Consider the following 19,335-nt stretch of genomic DNA (forward strand, 5'->3'; position numbering starts at 1 on the left):
GCACACAGGGCCGTAGCAATGACGGTTCCTTATTGTGCCAACGCCTGTGCAGCGATACGGAATATCTGTTTTTAAGGTTATTACGGAAAGACTCGTGATTCTCACTTTTAAATGCCAAGTGTTTGGCAAAGGAGCAATCACTGTCTTAGGTTTGATGCGGCAATGACAGCAACAGTTCTCGAACTCACGACCTCTCGCCTACAAACCAAGCGATATACTGCGCTACCGCGACCAGGTCATGGATGCAGGACTAGTTATTTTATTAAAATACGTAGTTAGCTCTAGTAATGGCGAATTCCCCCCCCCCCCCCCCCCCGATCGTTTTTAAAAAAAAATAGAACTGTCCAGAAAAGCACGCACATATTTATTTATTCGGAATTCAGTAGATTCGGGGGACTTAATTCGGCTCTTGGGTCCCCACCAATTGTTAACATCGAGTTTGATTTGTTACAACTATTCAATGGGTTAATCTTAAGTTTATCGTTTATCGAATTTGGTAATGCGCGAGATGTTGAAAAGGTAAAGTTCAGGAGCCACGTTTCGCAGGAATGTACCGTATTTGCTAAGTGTAATGGCGTACCCCCCCCCCCCCCCCTAATTAATTGATCGCTTTTATGCGTCTAATGTGATCAGCATATTCAAACTAGTCTCCTATTTGACCACTGGCTGATCTAGATAATTCTGAACGAAAGGATGCAGTAAACTGCTGGATGTCTGGGGACTGTCTTAAGATCCCTAGTGAGTCCAGTGCAAAGTCTTGGTGGAGGAGGGGGGGGGGAAGGGGGGTCAGTGGCGGATTTAAGGGCTGCCCCCCTCTAAAATTTTCAAATTTAAGGTAAATCTTGGTATCTTGTTTAGTGAAAAATGTATTAAACGATAAAAGAAACAATAATTCTTACAATCCCGGAGAAATAAATGATAAAATCTTTTGATTTCTTGAATTACTTTATTGAGAGAACTTAATTTTTCCAGAAACCCTTAAAATTTGCGTCATTTTACTAATTTCACTAAATATTAAAAATGACATTTTTCAAGCCCTGTACCTGTAAAATCCAGGAGCTTCCGGGGGCTTCGCCCCCTGGACCTGGTAGACCCACTGGGGGCCACCTCAAGGCGGCCCCCAGACCCCCTGCTTCAAAACGTGGCGCCCCCGTAACCGCAATTCCTGGATCCGCTCCTGGAACAAGTGCGTTCTGACAAAATAAAACGTACATGCATGCTTTTTTCGACATCTATATACAAAATATATTTGTGAAGGGAGGGAGGGAGGGGGGTCTACCGGCGCAAGATTGCTCGTTGCTAGCTACATGTATGTTCAACTAGTCCTTATATGGAACCCATCGCGGTAGTTCAGTGATATACCCTTTGGTTCGTAACCGTGAAGTCGCATGTTCGAGTTCTACTCGTGTCATGGCTGCATCAAACTTTAGATGTAAATCACAGGCACTTGACGTTTTAAATATCTATAATAAAAAAAATTGTCTTCCTGTAAACATAATATTATGTTTACAGGAAGACAATTTTTTTATTATAGATATTTAAAACGTCAAGTGCCTGTGACGTAAATATAGTTAATACTTTCCCATATACGCATTGCTATCTAAAAGTGAGAATCGCGGATCTTTCGGATAATGTGACCTTAAGCAGACATCCCGTGTTGCGACAGGCGTTGACACGTTAAAGAACCCCCACTGTTACGCCACTGTGCCCGTTCATGTAGCATAGTTATTCTCTTTAGAGAAGTCGAGAGGCATAGCCTTCATCGACTTCTCTTCGCAAGCATTCATATTTTGATTCTGGAAAACGTGTAAATGCCGGAGTCGGTGACGGTTTATGCTTCGACTGACGTTTCGACTCAGATGTGCCTGGATTTATGCAATAGACAAGTTGTTTTCAAACATTTAGCAGTAATGCACAAAACTGTTACAAGGAAATTAACACTTACTTGCTTTTAATCCATTTTCAACATGTCCCCTGTCCCGGGTTTACGTTAACTGGTCTTGGGAGCTGTCACAATACGGGACCAGTTAAGAGAAAAGCAGGCTAACGTAATCAAAGTTGTGATTTAAACCCGGGACAGGGGCGTGTTGAAAATGGATTAAAAGCAAGTAAGTTTTGATTTCCTTGTGACGGTTTTGTGCATTGCTGTTAAATGTTTGAAAACAACTTGTCTGTTTCGTAAATCCAGGCACATCTGAGTCGAAACGTCGGTCGAAGCATAAACCGAAATTTCAAGTTTTTCATAAATAACTTAAAGAACTCTGTGTTTGTATTAAATATCTGACTAATTTACAACCATCCATGTGAAGTGGATTGGTATTAGGTATCTTGATATGCCATCAATTTTTAGATATCACCCTTAAGGAAGTCAGCTACTTATACCTTTTGATTCCTGGTAACCTGAAATTTCAAGTTTTTCATAAATATCTTAAGGAACTCGGTGTTTGTATTAGATATCTGACTAATTTACAATTATCCATGTGAAGAGGAGTGATATTAGGTATCTTGACATGCCATTAATTTTCAGATATCATGCTGAAGGAAGTCAGCTACTTATACCTTTTCATTGCAGGTAACCTGAAATTTCAAGTTTTCAGAAAATATTTTAAGGAGTTCCGTGTTTGTTTTAGATATCCGATTAATTTACTAATGCACATATGACAAGATCTGATATTAGATATCTTGATATGCCATCAAATTTGAAATATCACCCTTAAGGAAGTCAGCTACTTATGCCTTTTGATTTCTGGTAAATCTGAAATTTCAAGTTTTTCGTAGATATCTTAAGGAACTCATTGATTTAGCATCTCACATATTACAAGGAATGATATTAGGTATCTTGATATGCCATCAATTTTCAGATATCACGCTGAAGGAAGTCAGCTAGTTATACCTTTTGATTCCAGGTAACCTGAAAATTCAAGTTTTCCACAAGTATCTTAAGGAACTCTGTGTTTGTATTAGATATCTGACTAACTTACAACCATCCACGTGAAGAGGTGTGATATTATGTATCTTGATACCTGTTCACACCTCTTCACGTGGATAGTAGTTAACTAGTCAGATATCTAACACAAGAGATCCTTAAGCTATATACAAAACACTCTAAATTTCAGGATGACTGGAATCAAAAGGTACAAGTAGCTGACTTCGTCGAACGTGATATCTGAAAATTGATCGCATATCAAGATATTTCATATAAAGCCCTGAAATATCGGCAATGATAAATTAGTCAGATATCTAACATATCTATCTGAAAATTGATGGCATATCAAGATACCTGATATCACTCCTCTTCACATGGATAGTAGATAATTAGCCTGATATCTAAAACAAACGCACAGTTTCTTAGAAGATATCTACAAAACATTTGAAATGTCAGGTAACCAGGAATCAAAAGCTTTAAGTAGCTAACTTCCTTAACCATGATATCTGAAAAATGATGGCATATTAAGATACTTAATGCAAGGTGAAGATAACGAACAGTGATCAATCTCATAACTCCTATAAGGAATACAAAATAGATAGTTGGGCAAACACGAACCCCTGGACACACCAGAGGTGGGATCAGGTGCCTAGACTCCTTGTCATATGCGAGATGGTAAATTAATGATATATCTAATACAAACGCAGAGTTCCTTAAGATATGTACGGTAAACTTGAAATTTCAGGCTACCTATAATCAAATGGTATAAGTGGCTGACTTCCTTAAACGTGATATCTGAAAATTGATGGCATATCAAGATACCTAGTTTCACTCCTATTCACGTGGATAGTTGTAAATTAGTCAGATATCTAATATAAACACACAGTTTCTTAAGATATCTACGAAAAACTTGAAATTTCAGATTACAAGGAATCAAAAGGTATAAGTAACTGACTTCCCTAAGGGTGATATCTAAAAGTTGAAGGCATATTAAGATACTTAATATAACTCCTTGTCATATGTGAGATGGTAAATTTATGACACATCGAATACAAACGCAGAGTTCCTTAAGATATCTACGAAATACTTGAAATTTCAGATTACCATAAATTAATCGGATATCTAAAACAAACACGGAGCTCCTTAAAATATTTTCTAAAAAATAGAAATTTCAGGTTACCTTCAATGAAAAGGTATAAGTAGCTGACTTCCTTAAGGGTGATATCTAAAAATTGATGGCATATCAAGATACCTACATGTAATACCAATGCACTTCACGTGGGTAGTTGTAAATTAGTCAGATATTTAATACAAACACAGAGTTCTTTAAGTTATTTATGAAAAACTTGAAATTTAGGGTTGCCAGGAATCAAAAGGTATAAGAAGCTGACTTCCTTAAGCGTTATATTTCAAAATTGATGTTATATCAAGATACCTAATATCAGATCTTGTCATATGTGCATTGGTAAATTGAGCAGATATCTAAAACAAACACGGAGCTTCTTAAAATATTTTCTAAAAACTTGAAATTTCAGGTTACCTGCAATGAAAAGGTATAAGTAGCTGATTTCCTTAAGCGTGATATCTGAAAATTGATGGCATAACAAGATACGTAATACCACTCCTCTTCACATGGATAGTTGTAAATTAGTCAGATATTTAATACAAACAAGGAGTTCTTTAAGATATTTATGAAAACCTTGAAATTTCAGGTTACCTGCAATCAAAAGGTATAAGTAGCTGACTTCCTTAAGCGTGATATCTGAAAATTAATGGCATATCACGGTACCCAATATCACTACTCGCCATACTTATCGTTGTAAGTTAGTTAAATATATGATATAAACACGGAGTATTCACACAGATCTTGAAATTTCATTGTACCGATAATCAAAATGTATAAGTAACTGATTTCCTAAAGAGCGATATCTGAAAATTCGTGGCGTATCAAAACACCATCTATCACTTCTTGCCATATGTATAGTTGTAAATTCGTCAGATATCGAATACAAACATAAAGTTTCTTACGGTATTCACACAAATGTTGAAATTTCAGGGTAACTCGAATTAAATTGTAAAAGTAGCAGATATCTCAAAATGGATGGTATATCAAATGAATGATGGTCTGAATTCAATCCGTATCATTTCTAAAGTAAACACTCAGTTGAAAAAGTTTATTCGTATTTTGCATTGCAACGTTATGTAATTGGGGATAATTAAGCATGAAATTTCATACGACTCCTCGTCTTCTTTAGAAATAAATCTGATAGATAATAATTTTCAAACTCATTAACCTTTATCTGGTAGCTGGCTATCAGTAATTATAACTTTTATATTTTGTAGTAGCTGGCTATGAGTAGCTAACCTTTCTTACTTTTAGTAGCTGGCTACTAGTAACTAACTTTTCCTGGTTCAAGTAGCTGGCTACTAGTAGACAACTTTTCTCTTTTTAAGCAGCCAGTTACTAGTAGCCAACTTTACTGACTTAGCATAGTAAGTCTATTTGTGGTACGTCACCTGCAGCTGGTGACGGCTATATAAGTGGGACCTAAACTAATGAAATCCTTCGTAACAAATCAAAATAAACAATCCCTCGGATGCAATACAAATGAAAGATTTTGCAATGCAAATGGAAATTATACAATGCAAACGACGAAAAAATTATATAATATAAATGGAAAATATAGAATACAAATGGAAAATTATACAATAAAAATGGAAACATAGAATAGAAATGGAAAAACATACAATACAAATGTAAATTATACAATGCAAATGAAAAATTATACAATGCAAATGTAATACAAATGGAAAATTATACAATACAAATGGAAAATATAGAATACAAATGGAAAAACATACAATACAAATGGAAATTATACAATGCCAATGAAAAATTATACAATGCAAATGGAAAAAATAGAATACAAATGGAAAATTATACAATGCAAATGGAAAAGATCAAATATTGCAACGTTTGACATGCCATGCTCATGAATGCGCTATATTTGTGAATAATGCGCTTACGTATGAATCTTGATAAATGCAATACATATATTTTGACAACGAGGAATTCTGCCAGAAATGAAAGTAGAATGTAAATATAAAAAATGACTGGTAAATAAATAAAAAAGCTAACACACATCATATCAGCGGTAAGCGTCGCAGGTCATTTCCTCGTGTATTTCCAAAAATTAAATCTATTTCTTATAAATACATGTATATATCAAAGAAGGTCGACAAGTCGTGGTGTGTTGACTGATCGTAATTTGTAGTCATTTTGACAATTGTATACGATAGTCATTCACAATATGCGGGTTTGTATTTAGCTTGGTAACGTACAGTCTCGTGATCGATCACGAAGCGACTTTATTCTCACCAGAGAGAATGTGAGATTAACGACCGATGAACTCTAGACAGCTATAATGCACGAAGAACTAAAAACGACTGTGAATAAGTAATTAGGCGATTTTCAGTTCCAGGTAAGAAATACAAGACAGAGATTGTCTATCACAGATACACGGTGCTGACCAGTACGGGACAAGGACGAACCGCGCAGCCTTCTTTTTAAATACATTTATCGTAAAATACATGTACAAAAATGAATATACATTAGTACACATATATAAATAACTTTCACTTACTTTTACTTATAAGATCTCGGTAATGATAAAACACCAATATATGTATCAATTCACACATGAAAATAATAACACCACCAACAAAAAACTCAACACTCAGTAGATCACTTCTAATGTCGCAATGCCACACTGTCCTATTTGTATTGAGGAGATGTTTTGGGGGTGTTTTTCTGTCTTATTTTCAGTCCAGTATTAATTATCTATACTGTTGGACTGATCATTATAATACACTCAACTGTGATCAGTGCAGTATGAAAAAGAAAGTACTCTCAAGACAATGAAGTGACGTCATAGCGATGTTTTACAAAAGTTATAAATTTTGCATTGTGTTTTATTGGGGGGAGTGTATGTTTTTCTGCAACACCCCTGTCCGCATGTTTGTTGACCTAGTAAATTGGAAAAGCGAAAAATTACCAAAAACATCGATCTAGCCATTTATATATATGACATAGGAAAGTGTTAGTATAATTGGATTTGCGACGTAACTTACTACCAAATATGATATTAGTTTGAACCCAAATTTTCATGACTAGCCAGGAGATATTCAGGGGGTAGGGTGGGGGTGGGGGCAAGTTGATCAGGGTGGTGCCATGGAAAAATCGATGATTGAAAAGGTATTAAAGCCGCAAGGCAGTTGATGATAAAAATGTTTACTGGTGCTAGGATAAAAGTGAATTTAAATGATATGTCGAATTTTAGGTTCGGAAATAAAGATTCAAATCTTGCATGGATACGTTTCGCAACATGCTATATATATACAATATATTCTGTGCTGATTAAGGATCAAGTAAAAAGAAATATATAATCTGCATATGACATGCGTTATGAATCGGAGTGCCATACCAATAAAGCATCATACACATGTACAATGTTCGCATAAAATGGATGATTTTAATGCCTGCAATCAGCGAGGATAATTAATTCCTGCACGTGATTCGATAATGGCATGGAATTATAGATTCAAGGTACATAGTTTGCATGTGAAACTCTTCGATCATACAGCGGTTTGGTTAAAAGATATTGTAAATATACAAAAGATGTAAGGCCAAAAAATAATATATCTGTTTTGTATTTCCGCTAACATTCAAGATAAAGCTAGGAGAGGTAGGTATATAAAAGAAATGAATTTAAAACATTGCAACTTCATTTATTTTCGGAGTACACTACAAACATTCCGGTTATGATCTAGCTGGTATACACGTACTGATCACGTGGGGCTATTTTTTCACGATTAATTCAACTTTATATCAATTACCTCTAACTCCAAAACAATGTTTATTCAATAATCTCTCGAACAAATTGATTTAAAAATTATCTATTGGGTAGTACATGTAATTTAGGATCAGCCGGTTTAGCGGAAGACCGTCGAATTTTATTTTAGGCCTAAGATTCTGTATAGAATGACATGTTGTAATTCACACTTCCTTTTCCCTTGTTGGCACAATGATGTTCAAACAAGAAGGTGTTTGTGAGACACGCATGAATTGAGGCGGATGACACAAACCACCCCCTGTGTCTGTACAGATAAGGACGCGAATTAAGGCCCTCCTTCCTTCTGTTGGGAAAATGAAAGGCTACTCTCCTACAAAAGATGTATTAATCAGTACACAATGTAAATGCATTGTTGTCGTTTTTATTGTATACTGAAGATATTTTAAACAAATTATTTCATATTTTACATGTACAATGTTTAGAGTTTTAATACCATTTGATATATGCCACATTCCTTTTTAAAAGTAATATTAGTTGTCATTTTGGTGTCAAAAATGTTTGTTGTAAAAAAATTTGATTTGCTATTTCAATGACGACAAAAGAAAAGAAAAATAAAGTATATAACGTTTGTTATTGATATTTGTATTAGAAATTCTATTTAGGGGCTCAGAGTGAAGTAGAATTACATTTTGTCTGCCCGTACAAAAACTGATTTCTATATATTCAGTAGAACCGAAATTTTGGTAAATTCTTAAACTTAAGTTTAATTTCATAAAAGATTATGGTTAAAGTTACAAACAAAACGAATATAATAACACATTTTTACAACAAAATAAATTTTTTAGATTGCCTGTATTGATCGAATCATATCGGTTGGCCTTGACTAGATAACATAAGAAAAGTCGTAAAATGAAACTACCTGTGATTCTCTCCATTTAGTGAACCAACAGGAAATACCGTCAGTATTTAGATACACATTCTTAACAAAGAAACAAAACAAAAACGAAAAACAAAAAATGTGCGAGATTATTAAAGAAATAAAGGAACGATGTCAATAAATTGGATTTTTCATGAATACACTACCGTGTAACTCGCCGTGAGCCGATGAAACGGTATGCGTGTGTGTGCGCGCACATGTATGTGCGAGAAAATGCATGCAGGTTTTTTTTTCTCTCTCTCTATCTCAGAATTTATGGTTTAAAAAAATCTCAAATTTTTCAAACCCCAATGTCATTTAAATACATTTTGAAAGTGCGTCGTTGATATCCCCAAATAGTCTTCAAAAGAAAACGTGAGCAAAGCGGGGCGGGATACAGTGTGTCACCTGACTGGTGTACGAAATCAAGGCTACGCGGTTTATCTTATTCAGCCGTCCCTGTTTGTTTTATACTTCAATCGTCTTTGCAGCAAGGCAGAAGTAAACGAGTAAGAAGTCACAGAGACGTTACAGAATTTAAACTTTTTTCTGAAACTTGTGAATTGGAATTTATTTGCCACGCTGACAATTGTTTTGAAACTTTTTAGGGGAAACAAAATGAATTCGACGAAGCATAAATTCTCCAACAGAATAATCAATGAACAGAAGAGTAATATTTGGTAAGTCAAAAGAATGTTAGTCTCGGCATCTGTGGTTTCTTATCTACGATATGTTTTTGCACCCATTCTTGAAATATTTAAACTATTTAATGGAAAAAGAAGAAAAAATGTCCCGGACCTTTATTGCGAGTGTCGCGAGTGAAATATATTCTAATGTTGAATTTTCTGTTGATTACATTTACTTTGGTTTTTCTTTTAGCTGTCTCTTCCTTGATGTTCAAAACAATAGCTCCGGTTGTTACTTTCACAATCTGAGGACATCACTTTTGCACAGTGAAAATAACAATTGTGAAAATATGAATTTTTATTCAATGAATGAATCACAGTATTAATTTCACTGATAAAAATGTAATAAAGTACTTACCTATTATTATGTGCCAATATTTAAATTCACTCTGTTTTTACATATTCGTTGTTTTTGTCTTTGATATTTCTATGAATACGGATAAATATAGTATGTCTACTTTAAAGGACACACGTTTCCAGAGTATACAAATTTATATGTATTTTGTCTTTCTTATCTTATGGTAATTAATTATAATTATCAATTCTAATAGTTCGTTCGCCGAAACATCGCGAAAATTAGCCACAATACGGATTTAAATCTAAGCCCCAGTCTCAAGTCTCGTTAATTATCTACAATGTATGTAGGCACGTGATACAGTGACGTCTTCGATCAACTGATAGTGAAAATAGTGTTATAAAATAATTTTTAAAACTCAGCTTTTAGAGGCCTAACTTATTCACCATGAACAACATATATTTCGACATTAACAAATTTCCCAAATGTTATATATAGCGATGTAAATACCCAAATGTAGCGAGGAAAGAAAGCATGAAATCGGCAATTGCGAGTAAAAATAATGTTTACATGGATCGCTGTCTAAACACTCTTTGGTAATATTATTCCTTTAAAGATATATGATTGGCGTTTTTTTAAAAAATAAACAGTGCAATTATGTTGTATTTTTGGATTAGACAAATTATGATAGTTACATCGTTGACAACTAGGCCTACTGTCACGGGCGCATTTCGAAAATGAATTAATAAAAATAATCAAATTCAAAGTGGAAATCACAGAACTTTATTTTCATAAAGCAATTTCATTATCATGATCATTTTTGAATCGTGGTCTACACGTCGTTAATAAGTGGGGGCACGGTGTTATACTGTAGGCCTACTTGTTGTAATGTTACGAGTTCATTTTTCTTAAATGAAAGCATTATGATTCAATTTAAAGCTAGGAAATACAATGTTTTATTACTTATAATTGAAAGTTCAAATATCATTTTTTTTTTTTTAAATTTGTTTGTAAATCTACCGGTTGGTAGAAACTAGGAGCACAGGTTATATGTTGTTACAAGGTGAAGGTCAGTTGGTGCGAGTGTGTATTGAAGACCATAACAAAATGCATATGCTACGTAGGCCTAGCAGTAATAATGGGCGTAAAATATCGATGTAAATATGCATATCCTAGGATTTGAATTTCATCGCTTTCAAACTCGAAAACTAAATTCCCAAATAGATGACAGTATAATGTAAATGTAAAAGAAATAAATTAGATGACAGTATAATGCAAATGTAAAAGAAATAAAATTTAATTTTGAAAATATATGAGGGTGTGAATTGCACCGCATCAAGTCGGCTTACTTTTCATGAAGCGCTAACCGGCGTGAAGTGTCACTGTTCATACTCTCATATATTTTCAAAAATGAAATTTATCTCTTAAATGTATCAAAAGAATATTGCCAGGTCATCATGGTCATACAGCTTAATATTGCAATTTTTGGTTTTTCTAACTCCGTTTGTTACGTGTATGTAAAGAGATCTATTTTGTTTTGCATAGAGCATATTTTATATTCTTTTTGCAGGGAAGAGATTTTACAACTATCTGGCCAACATGGAGCTCTGAATTTAGCTCTGGTAAGTAGTGGGGACGTAGAACATCCGGTGCGTAGCCTCGAATCGTTCTACTTATCTTAAAATGAGGATATGATTACGCTAACTTATTAATTCATATTTCCTTTGTTAATCAATGATCATGGATAATTTAAAAACCCTTACTGAAAGTAAGATTAAATGAAGCCAAGGAATTAAAAAAAAAACTTTTAGAATTCTTTCATATATTCATATAGGGATTTCCAGACTTTGCGCCACCAAAGCATATTCGTAATGCGCTAGCCCACGTGACCAACGAATCCAACCATATGATCCACCACTACACAAGAACGCTAGTGAGTATCATGAAGTCGTACTCGGTTTTTTCTCTCGCTATGATCTACACATAATGTGGTCCTTGTAATCCCGGTAAGCTATGAAATAAATTATCAATGCACCTAGATATCCTTTGAATTGTCTGTGCTACTGGGCACACTACCGTATTTTCTTTCTAACATTTATAATTCACCTTTAAGGGCCATCCACGATTGGTGAAGATTCTGGCTAAAATCTACAGCCGAGAGCTTCAGCAGACTTTGGATCCTATGAAGAACGTGATCACTACAATCGGCGCATATGAGGCGATGTACGCCGCCTTCCAGGGCTTAGTCAACCCTGGTGACGAGGTCAGTGGTAAATTGATCATTAAAATGAATACTAGTATACATATGGGCGGATCCAGGAATTTTGAAACGGGAGTTCTGTCATTAAGTTTGGTTTTCAAAGGTGTTCCACGATGCGTTTTTTTTTAAACCTTTGTTTAACAAAATTTTCTGACGAAAGGGGGGGGGGAGGTCCGACCCCCGGACCCCCCCCCCCCCCCCCCCCCCCCCCCCCAGGATCCGACACTGATAAATATATCATCTCAATGTTTATTTGTTGAAAGTCAAAACTGCGATCACATCTCAATGTATCTTTTGATACTCAGGTTATATTGCTGGAACCTTGTTATGAACCATACAAAGTGGTGGCAGGTCTAGCGGGAGCCATTATTCGCTTTGTGCCGTTAATTCCGGTAAGTACTAATAACTATAAAGGAAAAGGACATTTCATGTCCTACAAATAAATGGGTTTGGTAATGGCATTTAAACTTTCCATCCGCTAATTAACGAAGTGTTCATTGGTGCAATTTTCGCTAGAAAAGGGTTATGAAACGCATGTAATGAAAAAATAACAATTTTCTAATTCCCATTTACAAAACTGTTACAACGTATTTACGACTCTTGCATGTAACAGAAACAAGTGTATCTCAAACGAGATTCTTAGATACATCTACTGATTTACATTAAAGCGACTGTTCCGATTCCCTGAACAATCATCGTAAAACGACGATGAACTGATACACACCTATTTGGAGGACCTAGTTATTTCATTTTATCTTATGGAAAATTCTAATGAACATGTATTTCCGAATAATGGAAGCATGAATATTCATTATGAATTGAAATTGCATCTCGGTTTTAAATGTATTAATTTCATATTTTATTAGCCGAGTTGAGTAGCAAATCTCGGCTTTTAAATTGGCGAAGGATGGGCGTCCAGTCGGGCGGGCGGCGTCCATAATTAGCTTGTCCGGTCTCTAACTTTCTTAATTTTTGGTGCATCTTTGTGAGACTTACATAAAATGATCACATCCAAAAGAGGAAGGTTCCTATTTATTTTGAGGTCAAAAGGTTCAAGGTCACTTTGTCACTAAATGTCATAGATTTGAGCTTGTCCGGTCTCTAACTTCCATACTACTGGGGGTATCTTTGTGAAACTTACATAACATGATCACATCCAAAAGAGGAAGGTTCCTATTTATTTTGAGGTCAAAGGTCAATGTCTCTTTTTCACTATATACTGTAGATTTGAGCTTGCCTCTAACTTTTATACATGTACTTGCTGGTGCATGTTTATCAGACTTCGTATTTGTGAGACTTCTATATTTTGATCACATCCAAAAGAGGAAGGTTCCTATTTATTCTGAGGTCAAAAGGTCAAAGGTCAAGGTCTCTTTTTCACTATATACTGTAGATTTGGGCTTGTCTCTAACTTTTATACATGTACGTGCTGGTGCATGTTTATCAGACTTCAAATCCTGATGACATTCAAAATTCATGTTGCTTTTGAAATCCAAAGGTCAAGGTCATTATCACACTAAATACCTATTGCGGCCATTCAAAGCTTCATATTTATAAACTATATTAAATACGTGCATATTTTTACTTCGTGAATGCAAGCTTGCATAATTTTCCAAAATGCAACTCGGCCATACGCATCTTTGATGCGTTTTAGTGATTTTTCTGGTTTTAAAACGGTTGAGGTACATTGTATATCATTGATCAGGTCTTTCGACAGTATGTTCGAATTCCAATGATCACGAATTGTGTTTCTATATTAGCTGACCTGTTTTTATATTTTTACAAGGCAGAATTTATCCAAAAACTTCTACATCAGAAGAAAAAGATCTCTGGCTGTGGTCTTCAACTCAACAATTAAATATATCCACGACGTTTTATTTATCAACAATAATTATTTTCATTCCTATGTCAACATGATTTGATATATTGCGGTGAACTCGAAATAAAAGACACCATAAAGTCTTCCACATCTGCTTCATACTTAAATATTCTATTGGATATCGATGTTAACGACAACATAACAATTTAACTTTATGACGAACGGGATAATTCAGCTTCTCCACTCCATGTTTATATAGCAGTATTCCATTATCACCTGCATGTGGTGTTTATGTCTCTTAACTGATTCGATACGCAAGAGCAGGTTCTCTGTATGATCAGTTTCTAAATCGAAGCAGTGTGCTGACAAATAAGTTGATGTTACAGGAATTTCAACAGTCTCGTTTCAAGTCAGCATTCCGCGAATTCTGTGGTTATTAACGATCTAGTTTGCCAATACAACCTATCATTGGGTCAAATGCTATTGGGCGTGTTTCATAGCAATTGTTAGGATGTTATTTACACAGATTTCGACTACGGATTATTCCGTTTATCTGATAAAGATACAGGACTCACGGCGGGTGTGACCGATCGACAGGAGATATTTATTCCTCCTAGGCACCTGATCACACATTTGGTATGTCTAGGGATCCGTTTTTGTCCTACTCTTAATCTGTATTCGTTGTAGGAGTTATGAGATTGATCACTGTTCGTTATCTTCACCTTTTCATTTACTAAATCTACGATACTGTTACTGTGAAAACGGTATTGAATTGACAATTTTATAATGACGATATACGGATGAAAGAGAAGAAACTGCATCGAATTGATGGTCTTATCAATCATTACAGAAACAAGGCTCAAATGAAAGTGATGACTGGAAGTATGATATTGAAACTTTGAAGGCTGCTTTCAACGAGAAAACTAAAGCAATTGTAGTGAACAATCCAATGAACCCGCTTGGGAAAGTGAGTACACTTATTATCGGAATATCAAAAAATAATGTTAAGGAAATCATTAACGTCTTTGCCTTTTCTATCACAGACCTTTTCAAAACTTTCCATTGCCCCTCTTTCAGAATAAACATACCATATGAGTTATGATCAATTTCAGGTTTTCACCAGGGAGGAACTGCAAGAGATAGCAGACCTATGTGTGAAGTATGACGTACTGTGCTTTTCTGACGAGGTCTACGAATGGCTTATCTATGGAGAGCGAGAGCGTGTTCGAATAGGTGAAATGTCTGTTTTCGATGTAGTCCCTTTTTATGCTTTAAATAGATGTGTTATTTCAAGAAACAAATATATATATATATATATATATATATATATATATATATGTGTGTGTGTGTGTGTGTGTGTGTGTGTGTGTGTGTGTGTGTGATATAAGTTGTCGGTGAATGCAGGACATTAAGAGTATAAAGTTTATCAAACATGCTTGAGGGTGACACTTTATTTTTTCTTTATTTCAGCCACCTTAAATGGAATGGCTAATAGAACGATAACCATGGGCAGTGCTGGTAAAACTTTCAGTGTCACAGGGTGGAAAATTGGTTGGGCAATTGGTCCCGCTCATCTCATCTCCGCCATGCATTTATTCCATCATCTGGCTGTTAGGGGTACACCTTCGGTGTTGCAGGTAAGAAAACTCTCACTCTAAGTATTCTTAACAAACCAATAGGTTTCGTTCAAGTTCTCATAGTTTCTGGGGAATAAAGCAAACCAGAATTTTTGTTTTCTGACGATTTATGAATTAAAAGTTAATTACGCAATGTACAACATGTAAATGTTTGCGAAACTGTTTCAGAAGAACATTTTTTGTACTTCAAGATTATCAATGACACATTTCAATATAAAAATCATACTTCGATAAAACAAAAACTATAATAGATGCAAAAGTTTATAGTATTTCAGTAAAATATTAACACTAGTTAGATGGAAGAAAACTACAACAGATGCAAAAATCTATAGAATTTCAGTAGAACAATCATAGTTCGATAACGAAACTATAACAGATGCAAGAGAGTTTATAGTATTTCAATATAACAATCATAAGTAAATCAACAATTATATAACATAATCTCTCGCTGTGACCTTCAATTCGACTTTTAGATATATCGATGACGTTTTGTCTATTAACAATGATATCTTTCATTCATATGTCGATTTGATATATCCCTGTCAGCTCGAAATAAAGGACACCACAGAGTCGTCCACTTCTGCTTCATACTTAGATATTTTATTGAAAGTACATGTAGACATTAACGACAAACTGACAACTCAACTGTATGACAAACGGGATGATTTCAGCTTCTCCATCGTCAACTTCCCACATTTATGTAGCAATATTCCATTATCACCTGCATATGGTGTTTATATATCTCAACTGATTCGATATGCAAGAGCTTGTTCTGGGTATAGTCAGTTTTTAAATCGAGGTAAGCTACTGACAAACAAGTTGATGGTACAGGGATTTGAACAGTCTCGATTGAAGTCAGCATTTCGCAAATTCTATGGTCGTTATAACGATCTAGTTCGTCAATACAACCTCGCATTGGGTCAAATGGTGTCTGACGTGTTTCATACCAATTGTTAATCCGTTCTTGGCACACTGATTTGACTGCGGATAACTCCGTTTACCTGATCAGGATATGGGGCTCACGGCGGGTGTGACCGGTCAACAGGGGATGCTTACTTATCGTAGGCACCTGATCCCACCTCTGGTGTGTCCAGGGGTCCGTGTTTGCCCAACTATCTATTTTGTATTGCTTGTAGAAGTTATGAGATTGATCACTGTTCGTTATCTTCACCTTGCATATACAAAAGTTTATAATATTTCAAACTAATATTCATAATTCGATGAGTAAAAAGGTTAACAAATACAAAAGTTTATAATATCTCAATATAATATTCATAATTCGATAAGTAAAAAAGTTAACAGATACAAAAGTCTATAGGTAATGATTTACTCACAGGAAGCGTTGGCTATGGCATTTGAAACAGAGGAAATTCGAATGGAAAACGCTGATTGCTACTTTTCCCTGCTGGCTAAATCAATGGAACAGAAGCGAGACGAAATGTCGGCTTATCTAGAAAATGCAGGACTACAGCCAATCACTCCTGGCGGGGGCTATTTCATTGTCGCTGACATTTCCTCTATAGGTAAATTATTGTACAAGAAACAAATCATACAATTGTCCAAAATATTCTTGTCACTATTTTATTTTGGAGCGGGAAAAGAATAATCCATTAACTCTGTCGAGGAGAGTATATGCTTGTTCCAGTTGTTGTGCGCGCGCGCACATAACCGAGTATGTGTTGTTCCAACAAGTTTTAAAAGTTAATATAAGTATCCTTTCCAATACCAGATACAGAAAACAGCATTGACCACGGAAACCAAGAGGCTTACGACTCCCAGTTTGTCAAGTGGGCTATCAAAGAAAAGGTACTTTAAAAAACAACAACAACAACATTTATGTGGATTGTCAAATGTTTGATATCATTGATTTAATAATTAATAAATAGTTCTTGGTCCAATGTGTACATTGAACATTCACAAGAAAATTGAGTCTAATGAAATTAACTGTTTATCGAGTTTCAACACAGAACTAATTTCTAATACATTTATAAGTCAGTACTGTGAATCTATAAAGTTTTATCAACTGCATGTATCGACGTTAAGCAGACCTTATAATTGTTTATTTTTTCTTCAGAAAATCACCCTTATTCCCTTGTCCATTTTCTACAGTGAGGAGCATAGGCATTTTGGAGAAAAATTTGTCAGAGTCTGTTTTGCAAAGGTATTAATCAGCACGCGATTCATTTAAAGTTTTACAATATGAGATCAGATTATTTAGATATATCGACGACGTTTTATCTGTTAACAATAATCATTTCATTCATATGTTGATTCGATATATCCCCGTGAACTCGAAATAAAAGACACCACGGAAGCGTCTACTTCTGCTTCATACATAGATTTTTTCTTGAAAATAGACATAAACGACAAACTAACAAAACGGGATGATTTCAGCTTCTTCATCGTCAGATTTCCCATATTTATGTAGCAATATTCCATTATCACCTGCATATGGTGTTTATATCTCTCACCTGATTCGATACGCAAGAGCTTGTTCTGCATATGAGCAGTTTTTAAATCGAGGCAGGCTACTGACAAACAAGTTGATAATGTAGGGGTTTCTTGCAAATTCTATGGTTGTTATAACGATCTAGCTTGCCAACACAACCTATCATTGGGTCGAATGCTGTCTGATGTGTTTCATACCAATTGTTAGGCCGTTCTTGGCACACTGATTTTGACTACGGATAACTGTTTACCTGATCAATATAAAGGGCTCACAATGGGTGTGACCGGTCAACAGGGGATGCTTACTCCTCTTAGGCACCTGATCCCACCTCTGGTATATCCAGGGATCCGTGTTTGCCCAACTGTCTATTTTGCATTGCTTATAGGAGTTATGAGATTGATCACTGTCCGTTATCTTCATCTTTCTTTAGCAGTAATTTAAAGGACTTTTTTGTATACATATTTCAGCGTAATTAAAATAAACCTCATAACGACACGAAAAAGTTTACATGATGGGGTCAATGTAGTGATTTTGTTGTTGTTGTATTTCATTCCTGAAAAATCTGTTTCATCACTGTACAGTATTAAAAGTAAACAAGTAGGTTTTTTAGAAGTGCTATATAAATATATACAAATCATTTTTACCATTGACAGACAGAAGACGCATTACAGAAAGCTAGAAGGATTTTGAAAAACTGGAGTGAAAAGAACGAAAATGGCGTTTGCAATGGACATAATGGAAATTTAAGTGGTCATGGAGTAAAGTAACAAATTACAAACGTAAACAGAATTGTATTATAAACTAATGTTTTGTTATGTAAACATTTCACTCATACTAATGTGTTCATGTTAGAGATATCATTTACTAGATAGATCTATCCGGTTACTCGATCACATTTCGATAGAGTACCTGGGATTTTACATATTTTATATTACGTAATATTGATGAGTTCTTAGTGGGAATGTATACATGTATATGTACACCTTCATCTTTTATGTAAACTATTTATTATCAAAATGTTATATTTGGACTTACTGTTGTAGGCTGATAAGCTGAAATAAACAACTTTTGTTTCTATAACATTGTTTTATTGTGATTTTCCCCATGTATGAGCTGTCTCCATTACTTGCCCATATTTACGGACTAAATACATATTTCGTATTTCTTAATTCTCAACCCCCATATTACAGACTTACTAGGCATTTGTTCCTCGCATTTTGTAATAAAGAAGTTGCTCTGTACAATAGTCAAACCCAGCAGACATCCAAATCAGGCCCATAGCTGCGGGACCAACATGGTGTATGTTAGTGAAATTGACAGCTACCTAAGATATACAGTAGATGTTCTAAAGATAAAGTCAACACAGAATCAATTCTAGTTTCATTTGATTTGACCAACCTCTCCTCTAATATTTCACATGATCTAGGATTAGTTCCCATAGAAAATTGGATAGATAAATTTCCCAATATTGGACATGACAAATTTCCAAAAGAA

The 19,335-nt window shown here is 35.0% G+C and overlaps 1 protein-coding gene across 2 annotated transcripts; it reads left to right on the forward strand.

Moving 5' to 3' along the window:
• The first annotated feature begins 8,877 nt into the window (after positions 1-8,877).
• On the forward strand, positions 8,878-18,921 carry LOC125647520 (kynurenine aminotransferase-like). 2 transcript variants are annotated; one of them, XM_048874223.2, is made up of 13 exons: positions 8,878-9,204; positions 9,304-9,375; positions 11,247-11,298; positions 11,511-11,609; positions 11,790-11,939; positions 12,242-12,328; positions 14,606-14,722; positions 14,868-14,988; positions 15,226-15,392; positions 16,729-16,915; positions 17,122-17,198; positions 17,467-17,553; positions 18,495-18,921. In XM_048874223.2, the coding sequence occupies exons 2-13, from the start codon at positions 9,314-9,316 to the stop codon at positions 18,606-18,608; spliced, it is 1,320 nt and encodes a 439-aa protein (XP_048730180.1). In that variant the 5' UTR covers positions 8,878-9,204; positions 9,304-9,313; the 3' UTR covers positions 18,609-18,921. The 2 variants fall into 2 exon arrangements, with proteins under 2 accessions (XP_048730180.1, XP_055998304.1); XM_056142329.1 differs by having other exon boundaries at positions 9,102-9,375.
• The last annotated feature ends 414 nt before the right edge of the window (positions 18,922-19,335 follow it).

The sequence above is a fragment of the Ostrea edulis genome, chromosome 6 (genome assembly GCF_947568905.1).
Source record: "Ostrea edulis chromosome 6, xbOstEdul1.1, whole genome shotgun sequence".
Classification (NCBI taxonomy): Eukaryota; Metazoa; Mollusca; class Bivalvia; order Ostreida; family Ostreidae; genus Ostrea; species Ostrea edulis.

What these genes read in the sequence shown, in the direction of transcription:
- LOC125647520 (XM_048874223.2), top strand. Translation starts at nt 9,314, where the DNA reads ATGAATTCGACGAAGCATAAATTCTCCAACAGAATAATCAATGAACAG. An exon ending in CAATGAACCCGCTTGGGAAA is followed by an intron (nt 14,723 to 14,867) that starts GTGAGTACACTT and finishes GATCAATTTCAG; the next exon opens with GTTTTCACCAGGGAGGAACT. An exon ending in TCAGAGTCTGTTTTGCAAAG is followed by an intron (nt 17,554 to 18,494) that starts GTATTAATCAGC and finishes TACCATTGACAG; the next exon opens with ACAGAAGACGCATTACAGAA.